Source organism: Lethenteron reissneri, chromosome 22 (assembly GCF_015708825.2).
Source record: "Lethenteron reissneri isolate LAM-NWPU_2019-01 chromosome 22, ASM1570882v1, whole genome shotgun sequence".
In the NCBI taxonomy this organism is placed as follows: Eukaryota; Metazoa; Chordata; class Hyperoartia; order Petromyzontiformes; family Petromyzontidae; genus Lethenteron; species Lethenteron reissneri.
The window spans coordinates 11,864,331-11,878,041 of NC_083800.1; the positions used below are offsets into that span (position 1 = coordinate 11,864,331).

At 46.1% G+C, this 13,711-nt stretch overlaps 1 protein-coding gene across 1 annotated transcript in view; it reads right to left on the reverse strand.

Moving 5' to 3' along the window:
• The window catches only part of LOC133345638 (janus kinase and microtubule-interacting protein 3-like), a 245,526-nt gene that overhangs the window by 71,511 nt on the left and 160,304 nt on the right, over window positions 1–13,711 (reverse strand). The window contains 5 exon segments of the mRNA XM_061556581.1: window positions 1,164–1,262; window positions 2,406–2,504; window positions 5,105–5,167; window positions 7,193–7,282; window positions 8,337–8,465. Coding sequence (XP_061412565.1) covers window positions 1,164–1,262; window positions 2,406–2,504; window positions 5,105–5,167; window positions 7,193–7,282; window positions 8,337–8,465 — 480 coding nt within the window.

Consider the following 13,711-nt stretch of genomic DNA (forward strand, 5'->3'; position numbering starts at 1 on the left):
TGCGCCGATCACAGTCAACACGACGACAATTCCTGAGTTGCGTATCTGCTGCATCAGAATCGTTACTATCGAGTCTCGGGGGTGGGAACGGCGCTCGCGTGGGGAATTTGCCAGGGAAGGTCCGAGGGGTTGGTGCTACATGGTAGATGCTGCTACGCGCCGGTTGGACATATGCTCCCACACTCGACTTGAATCTGTGCAGCCACCCGTTTTCAAATCGGCTTCACGAGTGTGGCGAGTTTACGGTCACCGTCTGGTCAATAATAAAATAGTAAGAATGATTTACAGCCCTTTGTCAATCCACTGCTGGATTAAAGCCTCCCCATGCCTTTCAATCGCGTGGGTTGTTTCATCAAACTTTATCATGCTGGAGACTGTGGGTTAGTGATTGGGATTCCCAGACTAGTTCAGAAATCATTTCCCGCTGATGTTAGTCATCGTCAGAAATCCAGTTCAGGTCAGCAGTGGGTGCATAGTACAATGTGCGAACCACTACACCTCAGCTCAACCCCCTGGTCATCAATGTTGGCCCAAAGAATGTGATGTCATAACTTAGATAAAAAAATTTGCACTTTGTGTGTTCTTGAGTTGAGTCAACCCGACACAATTCTAGGCGCAACATTAAGAAACAAATCGTGTGGTCGACTGCTCTTTACAGAGCACAAAAGAGTCATGAGATTCAGAATCTTGATTTAGACTGGAGGAGGAATCCGATGAGCTATGAAGCTCTTCTTCACAGATGTCCAGTAATGGCGGGTCAGCAAATTACAACAACTAACAATACAAAAAAACGATAGGAGTTCAAAATAGAGAAAATGGCAAGTCACTAAAGGTAAGTAAAACATTAATCGAATCTTTATTTAAATCAGATTGATCAAGATAGGGCAAGGGAGAAAAAACCAACAAAACAGTCCCAGACCACAATATGATAACACACAGTAGTAGTCCCACAATAAAACGGCACATGAACATTGAACGATCGATACACAGGTATCGGGCGCTGCTCAAGAACGCACAACTGAAGCGACTAGAGCAGTGACGTCGTGGTGTCATCGCCCAGGGACGTTCGAAGATATTTGGCGAACGGATTTTTGACGCGTCAGCTGACGCCGATGGCACGACCGTGACGCAAACTGACATCGCGTCACAAACACAGGTCTCACCGCCATGCCCTCGGACGTGCAGAATTGCTGCAGGGGACTTGTGCCCTCAGGGCAAGGTACCGGCGTGAGAGTGATGGATGGGGAGGTGCGTTCCCTTTCCTGCAAGGAGAGGTAGGCACAGTGGTCACCACCATGTCACTGTGAGCTCGAATCAATGCTGCAGAGAGAGTTGGCATCGTGGTTCGCGTGCATGTATTCGCTTGAATCAATGTATTTGTAAATTGTAATTCATAGGTACAGTCTGTTCTCCTACGATGCGGTAATTGCGTTCCTAAAGAACACCGCGTCATGCAAAAATCGCGTTATAATAAATCATATATGACATAGGGTAAAGCACAGTCCGCGATAATGCGTGAGATGCGTACGCAGGCCCGAACAAAGACTGAGACGCGTGGGAAGCATCTAGAAGCATCCAGCAGCATCCCACCTTGTGCGGTGCTACGCAGAGGCAGTCATACAACTGCTTATTCCTACTTGCGTGACGTAGTTCTGTTCGCTCAATCGCATTATATCCGATTCGCATCGGCATCATAATAAATGTTCCCGAATACATTAATCGCGTTATATCCAATTCGGATTTTGAAAACACGCACTCTAGGAGACTGCACTGCCATGTAAAGACGACACAAGTCACATGACACAGCAGTGACTTGACGGCAGACCTGTTCAACATGTGCATTGCATGGTCAGCAGGTCAAGCCTAGCACCCCTAACGCGACAAAAATCGGCACCAGGTTCCTAACGACTGCTAACAACCCCACTCTGTATTTCAACCATTATTATCTTCCCTACAATTTTATAATCATTGCAAATCACCTTGGACTCAGGCGCTATATCCATCTTTATAAGATGCGATAAGTGTGTGTAATCAAGATCTAATGTTCAACGTAAACGGCACACGACGTGTTAGTGTGCCCAGCGAGTTATAGAAAATGCCTCGCAGAATTACAGACAAATTGCCGTGCACAAAAATAAAACGTAAAAACACGTCTGGAGGTGAGGATGACATTTCGCTGCAGATTCACTCTCGAATTGGCACTCCAAAATAGAACGGCCCGGGAATACCAAAACCCGGGTCGTCGGCAACCCTGGTGGGTGTTCAGCCGTTATTGGGGTGTGAACTCACAACCTTACGACGAGGAGTTCCCGCTCGCTCGACTGAGGTGCGCGGATCTCCCGGCTTATTTTATTTAAGCACAACAGTGAGCTCACGACGGCGGCGGCGACGGCCGCGCGACAAACCTCCAGTTCCAAGATGCGGAACTCCAGCAGCTCGTTCTGGTCTCGTACGTCTTGGATGTCGCGCTTCAGGCGGTCCTCCTCCGTCTCCAGGCTCCGGATCTGCAAGAAGGGAATCGAGCGTTTCTCCTGTGGAAGCCGCGCATTATGCCGATTCGGCGAAGGGGCTCCCCGATGCGCTTTCGTGTTGTCCGATGTCTCGTTCGACGTGCCGGGAGTTTATTTATATTATTATATGGACTCGTCCATCTGAACTGCCAAGTCGCTGTCCCTGGTGCGAACGTTAAGAAAAAACCGCCACTTTTTTCAAATTTTCTTGCTGTAGGTTTCACACCTGATGACGATTGCTTGTGTTGCAATCGAAACGTCGTGATAATTTTATTGTTTTATATTTTTCTTATTTGATTGTTTCCCTTCTACGTGACTTTACCGAAAGAACCAAGAATATGAATCCCTGCAGTCACGAAAACTTTAAATCAAAATTTGAATACAAAATATACAGGGTGCTTGACAACAATGGAAAAAGAATGAATAATACACTGTAACATGATAACAAATGTATGTTAATAGCTTCAAAAAGTCAAAGAGTCTCCACATGTTTGCAATCATTGCCGACACATGCCTCACGCCTGGAATCTTCTACAGGTGGTCTCCAGAGGCCGGATAAACATTTATTGCGGTATTGTTGCAAATTCTCCGAAGTGTTAACATTTTTTTTAAGCACCCTGTGTATATAAGAGCTCGGTACAAAGCACTAACCGCAACGCAGAGATGAAGGTACATAGGTGACGACTCCTCCGCTCCTGGTTTTAGAGGAGATGGGAGTCACTGCCCCACCCAATTGGGGACCGCGAGCGGGGTATGTGTTGTACTTTCATGTGGGGAAGGGAAGATGAGGAGGAAGAACTTAAGTAAGGGAATAGAGGGAGCAGGGGAAAGAGGGGTGGAAGCCTGGAGCTTCGTTAGCTCGCGGGGCGAAACGTCGGACATCGTGCCGAACAACACGCTGAAAACACATCGGAGAGCTGTACAGCACAAGCATGCAAACATATGCAGCAGCCCCCCGCCCCTGCATCCCTCCTCCCTGGCTCCTCCCCCCTCTTACCCTATATATTCGCTTGTCACAAATAGCTCTCTCTACTCACTACAGTAATTTTGCTGCGGCTGTTCCACCTGATGACGGAAGCTTGTGTTGCCTCCGAAACGTCGTGATTTAATTGAGTTATTTTCATTTTATTATTTGTATTATTCTTTAAATTTTTCATCTACGTGACTTTACCGAAAGAAGCAAAGAGTATATGCAGCAGCATTGAATGTGAAAGAAACCACAAGGCAACACATTTACGTTTCGCCCTCCCCTCTTCCGCTCTTGTGAGATATTGTTTGTCCCATGACATATTCCGGTGTTTTGTAGTGAGAGGTGACAACGCGAGACGTGAGACAGCCGCGCGATATTGAGTAGGGGGTTCTGTCCGACGCTACACCATGTGACTGGAGTCTACAGTCCGGCCACAAGGAAATTGCGCTGAAAGCCAGATGACCGTACAATAGTCTACTGGCTTGCTCGAGCCTTACAACGTTTTATAATCGCCTCTTAAGAGCAAAAAACTATTTTTCAAGATAGTAATGACTGGCCACGAAAGATTTAGTTGTGTGGCAGGGGGGGAGCATCTGGTTGGGCTGATGTAGTAGTAGTATCTCCAGTTCTCAAACTGCTGTGTGCAATGGTTAGCGCACTGGGTCAACAATGCAGAGGTGGCAGGATCATTCTCCTGGCACAGCGGCAATATAAACGGTTACACCCCCAGTTCGGTCGATCGGCAGGTCAATTGAGAGCCAAAGGGCTGCAAGGCTGCAGCAAAAATTCCAGAGACATCTGTCCGGTGTAGATGGAGTGGCAAAATAGCCTCGAGAGCAGTGGTTGTTAACCTGCGCTGCAGCCTTGCACCCCTTTGGTTCTCAATCGTAAAAAAAAATTACAATGTTCATAAATACACAGGGGTTTGATGAAACAAAGTAGTTGTACTTACGTGCCCATGCTGAATTCGTCTTTCGATGATTCACCTTCTAGAAGAATCTGGCCACGTCTCGCACTACCAGGGGGTGCGTGCGTCCCACGTTATGAACCACTGCTCTGGAGGGAATCCCGAGAGCTCCAGCAGGTGGGAGGCTCTTTCTCCCGCGGTCAACCGCATTGTGCACTTTTCAGACGCGCTTCTGCGGCCGTCCGTAACGCTCTTCCGTCCCATATTAGGAAGCCACTGGTGCTATGCACTTTTAAATCTAGATCGAAAACTAATTTCATTCGAACTGCTCTTTGTGTTTAGTTTGTTGTCCTTCCGCCGCACCTCCGATTAGCATGGTTGGCTACGTATGGTGCGAAAGAAGTTCAACACATACATATAAAGGTAAAAGTACATCCTGCAATTACATGCCCATGCCACTGTTGGTGGAAGGGCCTCCGCTAGAGGGGGCCCTAGAAATCCCACCTCAGGGGTATTTTGACCTGCAGAACTTTTTCCACGCTGGCCAGACATTTTTGACGCGGTGGGAGAGTACTCACACTTTAGCCCACCACACGTGACCTGCACCTCTACCTGCACCTCTACCTTGACAGTACTGCGATCGTGACAGTAGGTGAACGTGTGGTCAGTGCAGATGCACACGGGTGCAGCTCAAACATTCGCACTTATCTTAATCACCTTTTCAACCAGCTCATGGTTTTTCCGATAAAGTTCTTGTTTTTCTTCAATCCATTTAATTTCCTGCAATATAACAAAACAAAACCCACGCAAATTACACGTTATTTACTCCGAGAACAAGATGTTTTTCCTTGCGGTAGACTATTTTCAGGCACTGATTTTCTACAACAAGAAACTTACGTTTTAACATCCGCTGTACGCTGTCCGTAAGTACGCGCTGTGCCGCGAGCAATTTTATCAAATTGCAGACAACCTATTGTCCTCAATATTGAGCTGCTGTGTAAACCTTCATCATTAAAGTGGAACACATCGACAGCGCGAGCATACTGTAATTGCAATATATTGTCGTATGTGAAGGCGCAAAGTTGCATTGCTCACAAAGGTTTCTCACAAAGGACGGGGAGCTATGAATTATCTATGGCTGGATATAAGCACACCTTATATAGGCAGGGTTCTCATATAAGCAACATGGGCTTCCATGACACTGGTGGGGAGGGAGGTGGGGTCGACGGGTAACGTCTGTTACAAGCACACTGCGTCGGACATAAACACACGAGGCCTTACAAGGCCGTACCTCCGATTAGCACAGTTGGCCAACATAAGGTGTGAAAGAAGTTCAACATACATACGTACAAGGTCTGTGTGCGTAACCAGCGTTGGCTGCCTTGGCTTTAACCAAGGAAAGTCCTACCGAATATTTGAATGCTCTTTAACAGGACAGCCCACCTTTGACTACTCACTCAATTCGTTTTTTGACAGTTTTGCCTTCGTGAGAAATGTTGCATTCCCTTTGGATAAAACCCTTGCGGCATAACAACAACAACAACAACAAAAACCACACCAAACTCCACGCTTGCTGTACTGCCCCCCTCGAGCCCCCTCTTTCCCCACGTGTTGCGTACCGTGCCTACACCATCGCTCACCTCTTTGTGATCTGCCAACCTCACCGCAAAGTTAACTGATTAGACGTCGCATATCACCCGCATGAACAGACATTTGTGGCGATGCCCAACTGTGACTGTGCTCGCTGTTATGCCAACTACTTTATAATAAGGTTTATTATTTGACAAAATCGCAACCCCTACCATAATCAAATGTTTAAAGTTGCTATTATAAAATTAATCAAATTGACCGATTAAATGCATTACTTATGAGTTTGTAAACGTTAAGTAAACTACACTGTAACTCATAAAGATTAGTAATATGCTGAACAGGGAAAGTAGGTATTATGTGTGTACTTTACTAACTTTTAAATAACATGAGGCCAACGTGATGCAAAAGGTGACTTGGAACAAAGACCAACGACATCCAATTCCAAATGTTGAAAAATTGCCCTCCGATGCGTTTTCGTGTCGTCCTGCGTGTAATTCGCCACGATGTCCGACACACAGCTCCACCGCGCTGCGAGCTTCCTTGAACCAGCGTCCAGAAGAAGCTCGCAGCAGCACGCGGAGCGAAACGTCGGACATCGTGCCCAACGACGCGCGGCACAACAGGAAAACACCCTTGAGAGGGCCGCTCAGCACGACCACGAAGTCCCACCCAGTAGGGAAATCTGTTAACGTCAAGTGACACTGTAAGTTCAAACAGCCACTGTAGCAAACTTCTTCTTCTTTCGTACGGTTGATGTAGATGCAGAGCAACAACTACAATATCACATTTAGGCGGTCAAGCCAGACATCCGCGTCAGGAGCAGCGGAGTGTATCGCTGTGATTGTCTCCTTCATATTAATGGATCGGTGCATTGCGTTGTTATACGTTATACGGTATGTTTCAGATGATCACAGTCGCACATTGGGGAGATTTTAATTCTCCATTTGAGTATCAGGTATCCGCAACTGCTATGGTTTGCGCGGATGTGGTTTTGAATGGACCATGAGGTTCGTGGAAGATCAGAACCAGGGATCTTCTGCATTGAGTCTTTCTGTAGCCAGCTGAAGGGAGGTGACGTGATGACCTACCCATTCTGGACATCCGTGAAACAGAGCTTCATAGCTCACCGAATTCCTCCTACAGTCTAAATAAAGATTCTGATTCTGTTGTGATGCTCATAGCAAGGCCAGGCAGGCGAAACGGAGGACACCTCACCTTGCCCTGCCCGTGCTCCATGAGGACCCTCTCCAGATCCGCGACCTTTGCCTGCAGGTACATGAGCTCCTCGTGCATCTGCTCTCGTGCCTGGACATGAGCACGGACACAAAAACTGCTGTGGGGCCCCATCGTCACAAACTCCACACTTGCTCCGACTCACACTCTGGAGCATGTAATGATGGGGCCCGCACCAAACGCTCCACACGCGCTTTGACGGAGTTGGAGCAGTCGGGCAAGGACAAATGCGCTCACCGCCGCAAGATATTTGCAGCGACCATACGACAACATTTCATGAAAGCTCGATGGAAGAAATTAAAACTGTAGTTATGAATGGATGTAAGGTAAAACATCTCTGATTCGCGAAAACAACACGGTGATGGAACTGATGGAAATGAGCTCAAGGAATTGATTGAAGAGCTTCACAAAGACGGCTGCGAGGTTGAAGATCGATGAGACGCAATTAAAAAGTAAAGGTACGACTGCAATGAGAGACGTAATAGGTAATATTTAAAAATACTTTTTTAGAAACACGCTTTAATGAAATGTACCGTACGAGTAATGGCAGAACTCCACGACTCCAGGAAGTGGCCACATACTCTGATAATTATCAGAGTAATAATTATCAGAGGATGTTTTTTGTTTGCATTCTGACCACAAGAATTGTGGTTAATGCAGACATGATTCCTTGTAAAAGGTTTCAGTTTTGTTGCCAGAAAAAAGGGAAAAAAACAATTCTCATCATTTTTTTTATAAAATTTTTTTTTTACTTTACCAGATAAGGCCCACTGAGCTATATAGCTCTTTTTCAGAAGCGACCTGGCCACAAAGGAGCTCAACGAAGTGGCCAATTACGTGGACATTTATAGCAGCCAAATACTCGAAACCAGAGGACCTGGAGAAAAATCCACACGACCACGGGGAGAGAGATCCCTACCCTAACAGGTGTTAGGGTGGGGATCGAACCCACGATCTCCTGCATACCGGGAGAGGGAGTTAACATCTCGCCACCGCAAGGCCCAGAAGTACTGTTTGTAGTCATGTAACAGGCTTAATTAGTGGCTGTGGTATCATGTAGTACTAGATGTCAAGTCGTGCATGCGTGGTAAAGCCTGTCGTAGTAGTAGTAGTAGCTGCGTAGTACCTTGGCATCGTGCTCTGCATCCAGGGACCCACCCACTTGTTCCTGGAGCAGAGCGTATGCCCTCTGGAGGGCCTGGTACTCCCGCATCAGCTGCTGGAAGCGCAGCTCTGACTCCCCCTGCACCAGAGACTGAGCACGCACGCATACACAGTGTACGCAACATACACACAACATACACACAACATACACACCGCGTATGAACACAGTATACACAACGCCAACGCACAACGAATGCACAACACAATGCATACACAACATGCATAATACATACACAACATACACACCACATACACATGACATAACCAACATATCTATCGTACACAACATACCCAACGCATACACAATGCATACAAAACACACAGAACAAAGATGAAGATCTCATGTATAGCCTACAGAGTACAGACTGTCGGGGCTATCATCAAGCACCCGATGAAGGCCGACACGGCAAAAATTGGGGCAGTGGGGCCAGAAAAACTCCTGGACCCCCTTTTTGTTTCACTGATGTGAACACACGGCACCAGGGACTGATTTAAGGCTTAATCAACCTAGGGGATGTCCAGGACCGGTTCAGAAAATCACCACTGATGTTAGCCGTCGCTGGATTCAAACTGGGGCAGTTGGTGTGCCAACCACTACATTATTGCAATTCCAGCAATTTTTTTTACGTCCGTCTGTCTGAGGGCACGAATATGCGTTCATGAACACGTGTTCATGAACGCGCGTTCATGAACACGGCACAACCCCTAACCCAGGGATCTGAAACCTTGCGGCTCCGGAGCTGCATGCGGCTCTTTAAGGTAACCGCATCGTGACGTTATTCACCACGTTGCATTGCGGCTCTTCAAATATGGAGGGTTTCTTTTTTTTACCCATTTCAAAAAAAATTGGCTCTATCTTGTTATTTTGGTTTACTGACCCCTGCCCTAAACCCATCGCTTTTAAACCCACCAGAGCTTACTCACCACTAGTGCTCAGTCAGCGAGCGAGCGAAAACTCTTTTCTAATATAGCATAACATCGTGCTGCATACCAGTGTGGATGCAAGCGCGTGTCTGTGCATTCACACTGATGCACAGACACGCGCTGAGTGTGTGGGGAGAGCGGTGGCGCAGTGGTTAGCGCGCTGTGCTACTACGAGTTAGATTCCCACTCATAACCAACACCAGTGAACTGGTTCTGGCCCTCCCCTAGGTCAACTCAGCCTTAATTGAGTACCTGGTGCAATGGCCACCCGGGCGTGGTGCTAGCCACCCACCCCCTTCGCGTGCCGTGCAGGTCTTCATAAGTGCAACTCGCTTTTAGCACTTGCGCCAAAAGGCTGTTATGGTTACACGGGAATTATAATTTGTCTTTGTACGTATGCGTGTTTCAATGTTTTTGGTAAGCACATTTCTTCGTGCAGTCAAATCGCCGAATTGAATTTACAGGCCGTTCTCTTGCTGGATGGACTTTGCCGCCCAGCTTTTATTTCAGCGCAATTCCAAGAATAAAATAGCAACATATTCTTAGGTTTTTTCGGTAAAGTCACGTAGGTAAAACATCAAAATTAATAAAAAATAAAATAAAGATCACGACGTTTCGGAGGCAACACAAGTCTCCGTCATCAGGTGGGACCGTCACAGCCAGATTAGCTGCATAGCAACAAGAACAAAATAGCAACAATTTCGATGTAAAGCTTTCGTGACTGCAGGGATTCATCTTCTTGGTTCTTTCGGTAAAGTCACGTAGAATGGAAATAATAATCCATTCTACGTGACTTTACCGAAAGAACCAAGAAGAAAAATAGCAACACTCGCCATGCCTCTTGTTCTGTAAATCAGCCAAGATGTGATTTGCAACAAAAAAAACCCACACAAAATGAAAACTCAATGTAATTGTTCTTCTACTTAGTTATTCATTGAATATCTAATTTACGTGTGAAGACATGCACAGCAGTTGAGTTCATTTGCTATTCATTATTCGTCCTGAGCTGTAACGTTTACAGCTTGAGTCGTGCTTTGACTTTCGCGTGCCTCCATTAATTGTGTCCCATTGTGTAAGCGATCAGCACACTTGGTCGCCACGTCAATCTCCTGGTGCAGAAGTTGAAACAATAGCGCGAGTTTCTGAAATCTTCCCGCCTTCTGCCCCCACCCAGCGGTATAAATGGATAAAGCGACGGTCAACAGGCAAGCTGTGGCTTCCGACCTCTTCCAAGACGTCTGGACAGCGTGGAGGAGTAGACCAAACACCTCCTTGAGCGGCTCTCCATGTATGTATGTTGGACGTCTTTCGTACCGTACGTAGCCAACCGTGCTCGTCATAGATGCAGGAAGCCGAGTGGAGGCTCTTCTGGCAGCAGTGGTGTCAGCAAGCAATTGCAGAGCTGCACCTTTGCCTTATAAACCTTTATGACAGTGATGGTCAATGTCACTTAGAGGTGAATTATAAATACGACATGTTTGGTTTTGTTCTTTCGTTAACGAGCAGCAAGGAAGAAGTCGACATTTCCGTTGGAATGCCCTTCTGCGAGAAATAATGAGGTTTACAAAGTCTCTGGGGGAAAAAAAAATGCATGAAAAATTTATATTTCTAGAATCTGCCTTTCCTCGGAGCAAAGACAGAGAGAGTAGGAAAATATTGTGCCCTACGTTTGTGAATGGAAATGCTCAATTGTGGTGGCCAAAAATATATAAGCAATTGGAGACTATCGTATTCACAAATCAACTTTTATTCTCTCCTACTTGTCAAGTCTTTAAACTTTAACTTAAAACTTTCGTGACTGCAGGAATTCATATTCTTGGTTCTTTCGGTAAAGTCACGTAAAAAAAAAAATCTTATTTTTTTTATTAAAAAGATATTTACATTTACGTGACTTTACCGAAATAACCAAAAATATGTCAAGTCTTTGTGAGTCACCACATTTTCAAAAAATTCCATCAACAAATAAAAGACTCAATCATCGTCTCTCTCTCTGTCTGCTCTCGGCTCTGAAGATAATCCATTTCTTGCAGTATTATATTTAAATACATTTCCCCAGAGAGATGTAAATGTTAGAATTTGTAAAAAAAAAAAAGCCACTTCGCCGAAATTTCGAGATATTTTTTCACTCACTGGCAGGAAAAGGGAAAATTCTGGTGGTGGTGGTGGTGGTGTATCTAAATTCACCTCTAAGTAATAACTTAGCACGATCCCTAAAATGTTATTTAAAGCTTTCCAATGATCTATGGAGCATCGGGCAGTCCTAATCAATTAGACGGTCTCCAATCCGAAGTGTGTAGATTATTCCTACAACATGTTACGTGAAGACAAATATCTCTGTTCCTCTCACCATTGACTCCGTTCTTAAACACATTCATAAAACACATTCCTGCGGAGGGAGCTGGTAGGAACGTTGGGTTGCTCGGTCAATGGCCAGGGTCAACGGCGGCGTGGTGTATTCCGCAAATATGGCCGACTGTGAGGGCGGGCACAAGCCGGCGTGAGTAGGTTAAACGTTGAGTTTTATAAGGGCACCATGGGGTGACCAGCCCCTCCCCACCCAGCCCCACCCCTCCCACCCAGCCCCACCCCTCCCACCCCCTACCGAGCCCCACCCTCCCCACCCAGCCCCTACCCACCCATCCACTCCCCACCGCCCCCTCTCCACCCAGCCCCACCCCTCCCATTTTTTGATGCACGACGGACGGACACAATAATCCCCTGTGGGCTGGTGGAACCAAGTGGTTCCTACCAGTATTAATCCCGGTTATGACTGCCAGAAACCAAGCCAATGCCCCCGCCGCTGTCAACCCAGCAGTATAAATGGGTAACAATCGCAGCGAGTCGATCGGCCAGTCGTGTGCGGTCTGGTAAAGTGTGGGGTGATCCCACCGCTTCGAAGACGCCTGGATAGCGTAGGAAGGAGAGGCCTCGTACCCTCTGCAGGGACTGTCAATAGCTGCTTCTGGAGGCCCTTCAGCCATTCTCTCGATTGCAAACTGTTATTGTGTTTAAATTTGTTGTCCTTCCTCCCGAGCACCTCCGTTTAGCACGGTTGGCTACGTACGGTGTGAAAGAAGTTCAGCACACTTCACTTTTTGGTATTTTACCAGGTAAGGGGGCCCACTGAGCTATACAGCTCCTTTTCAGAAGCGGCCTGGCCACCACATTTCGGGGCGTGCACCTTTACCTTTTTACAGGCTGCTTAAACGCCAATTAACGTGTGACGCCGCGTATTATGAACATGCCCCACATACCCCCCACCCAATCCCCCAGCCCCATCTCGCACCTCCACGTACCGCCCCCCCCCACACCGCCCGCCCCCCGCACCTCCCCTGCCACCTGTTGCTAGGCGTGACCACACCAACAGGAGGGCCCAGTAGCGTCACACACGCGAACTGCAATACCACTACACAATATCAAAAACCCACACTCTGCGATCCAAAATTTACGCTTCGTATAACGGAAATTATTGTGATTATTATCAGACATGATTGCACAGTATGAAGTAATTTATTTTAAAAAAACAGGATTAGTGAGAACCAGTGAAGGTAAATAATTAATAATTTATAAAATTAACCTTAGCAACCCATTGAAATCATTAGCAGGCCATAATTCTATTTTAGTATCCATTATAGACGTAGCCAATGTTACATCTTAAATCGTGGGCTGGGTCAAGGCCATGCAATAGCCTAGAATCAAAATCAGACTCAACAGTTTGCAGATGCACCACACAACTTATCAGATATGATTTAACTATCAAATACGTGAAGATTGGCTGAACTTGCAAATCGCCCGATGATGCTGGATGTAATTACCAGCGAAACGTCGTACTCGGATTGTAAATGCTGTGGATTCACACCTGTGGGTTGTAGTAACTATTTGTCGCTTTTTGTTTACGTGACAAATCCCTTCCTTGATTGGCCGTGTCGGGTGGCGGAGGGTTTCGACACATTTATACTTACGCGATATAACTCAAAAGCCTTCAATTTTAATTTAAAGCTTTCGTGACTGCATGGATTCATATTCTTGGTTCTTTCGGTAAAGTCACGTAGAAGGGAAATAATAAAATAATACAAATATAAAAAAACAATATCAAAAGCCTGTATTATGAATTGGCTAAACTCTATGCATGAGTGCTGTGTGAATGTAAAATTATAATCCAAATCTATTAAAGTTAATAAAGACTGAAAACAATATAATGTGAAACTGGGACTGAATAAAACCAATTTAGAACCGCGTTTGCACACTATGTTAGTACCTCCGCCTCGTTTTATTAACCGAGTTGCCAGCCTTAGTTGAAATGTGCAGCATATTTATTAAGGTCAAATCTGTAAATGCATTGCTTATTATTATTTTCAGTGAAAAATGAATGCCATCTGAAAGTCTACCTTTCCGATGGCGGGTTAATGCTTG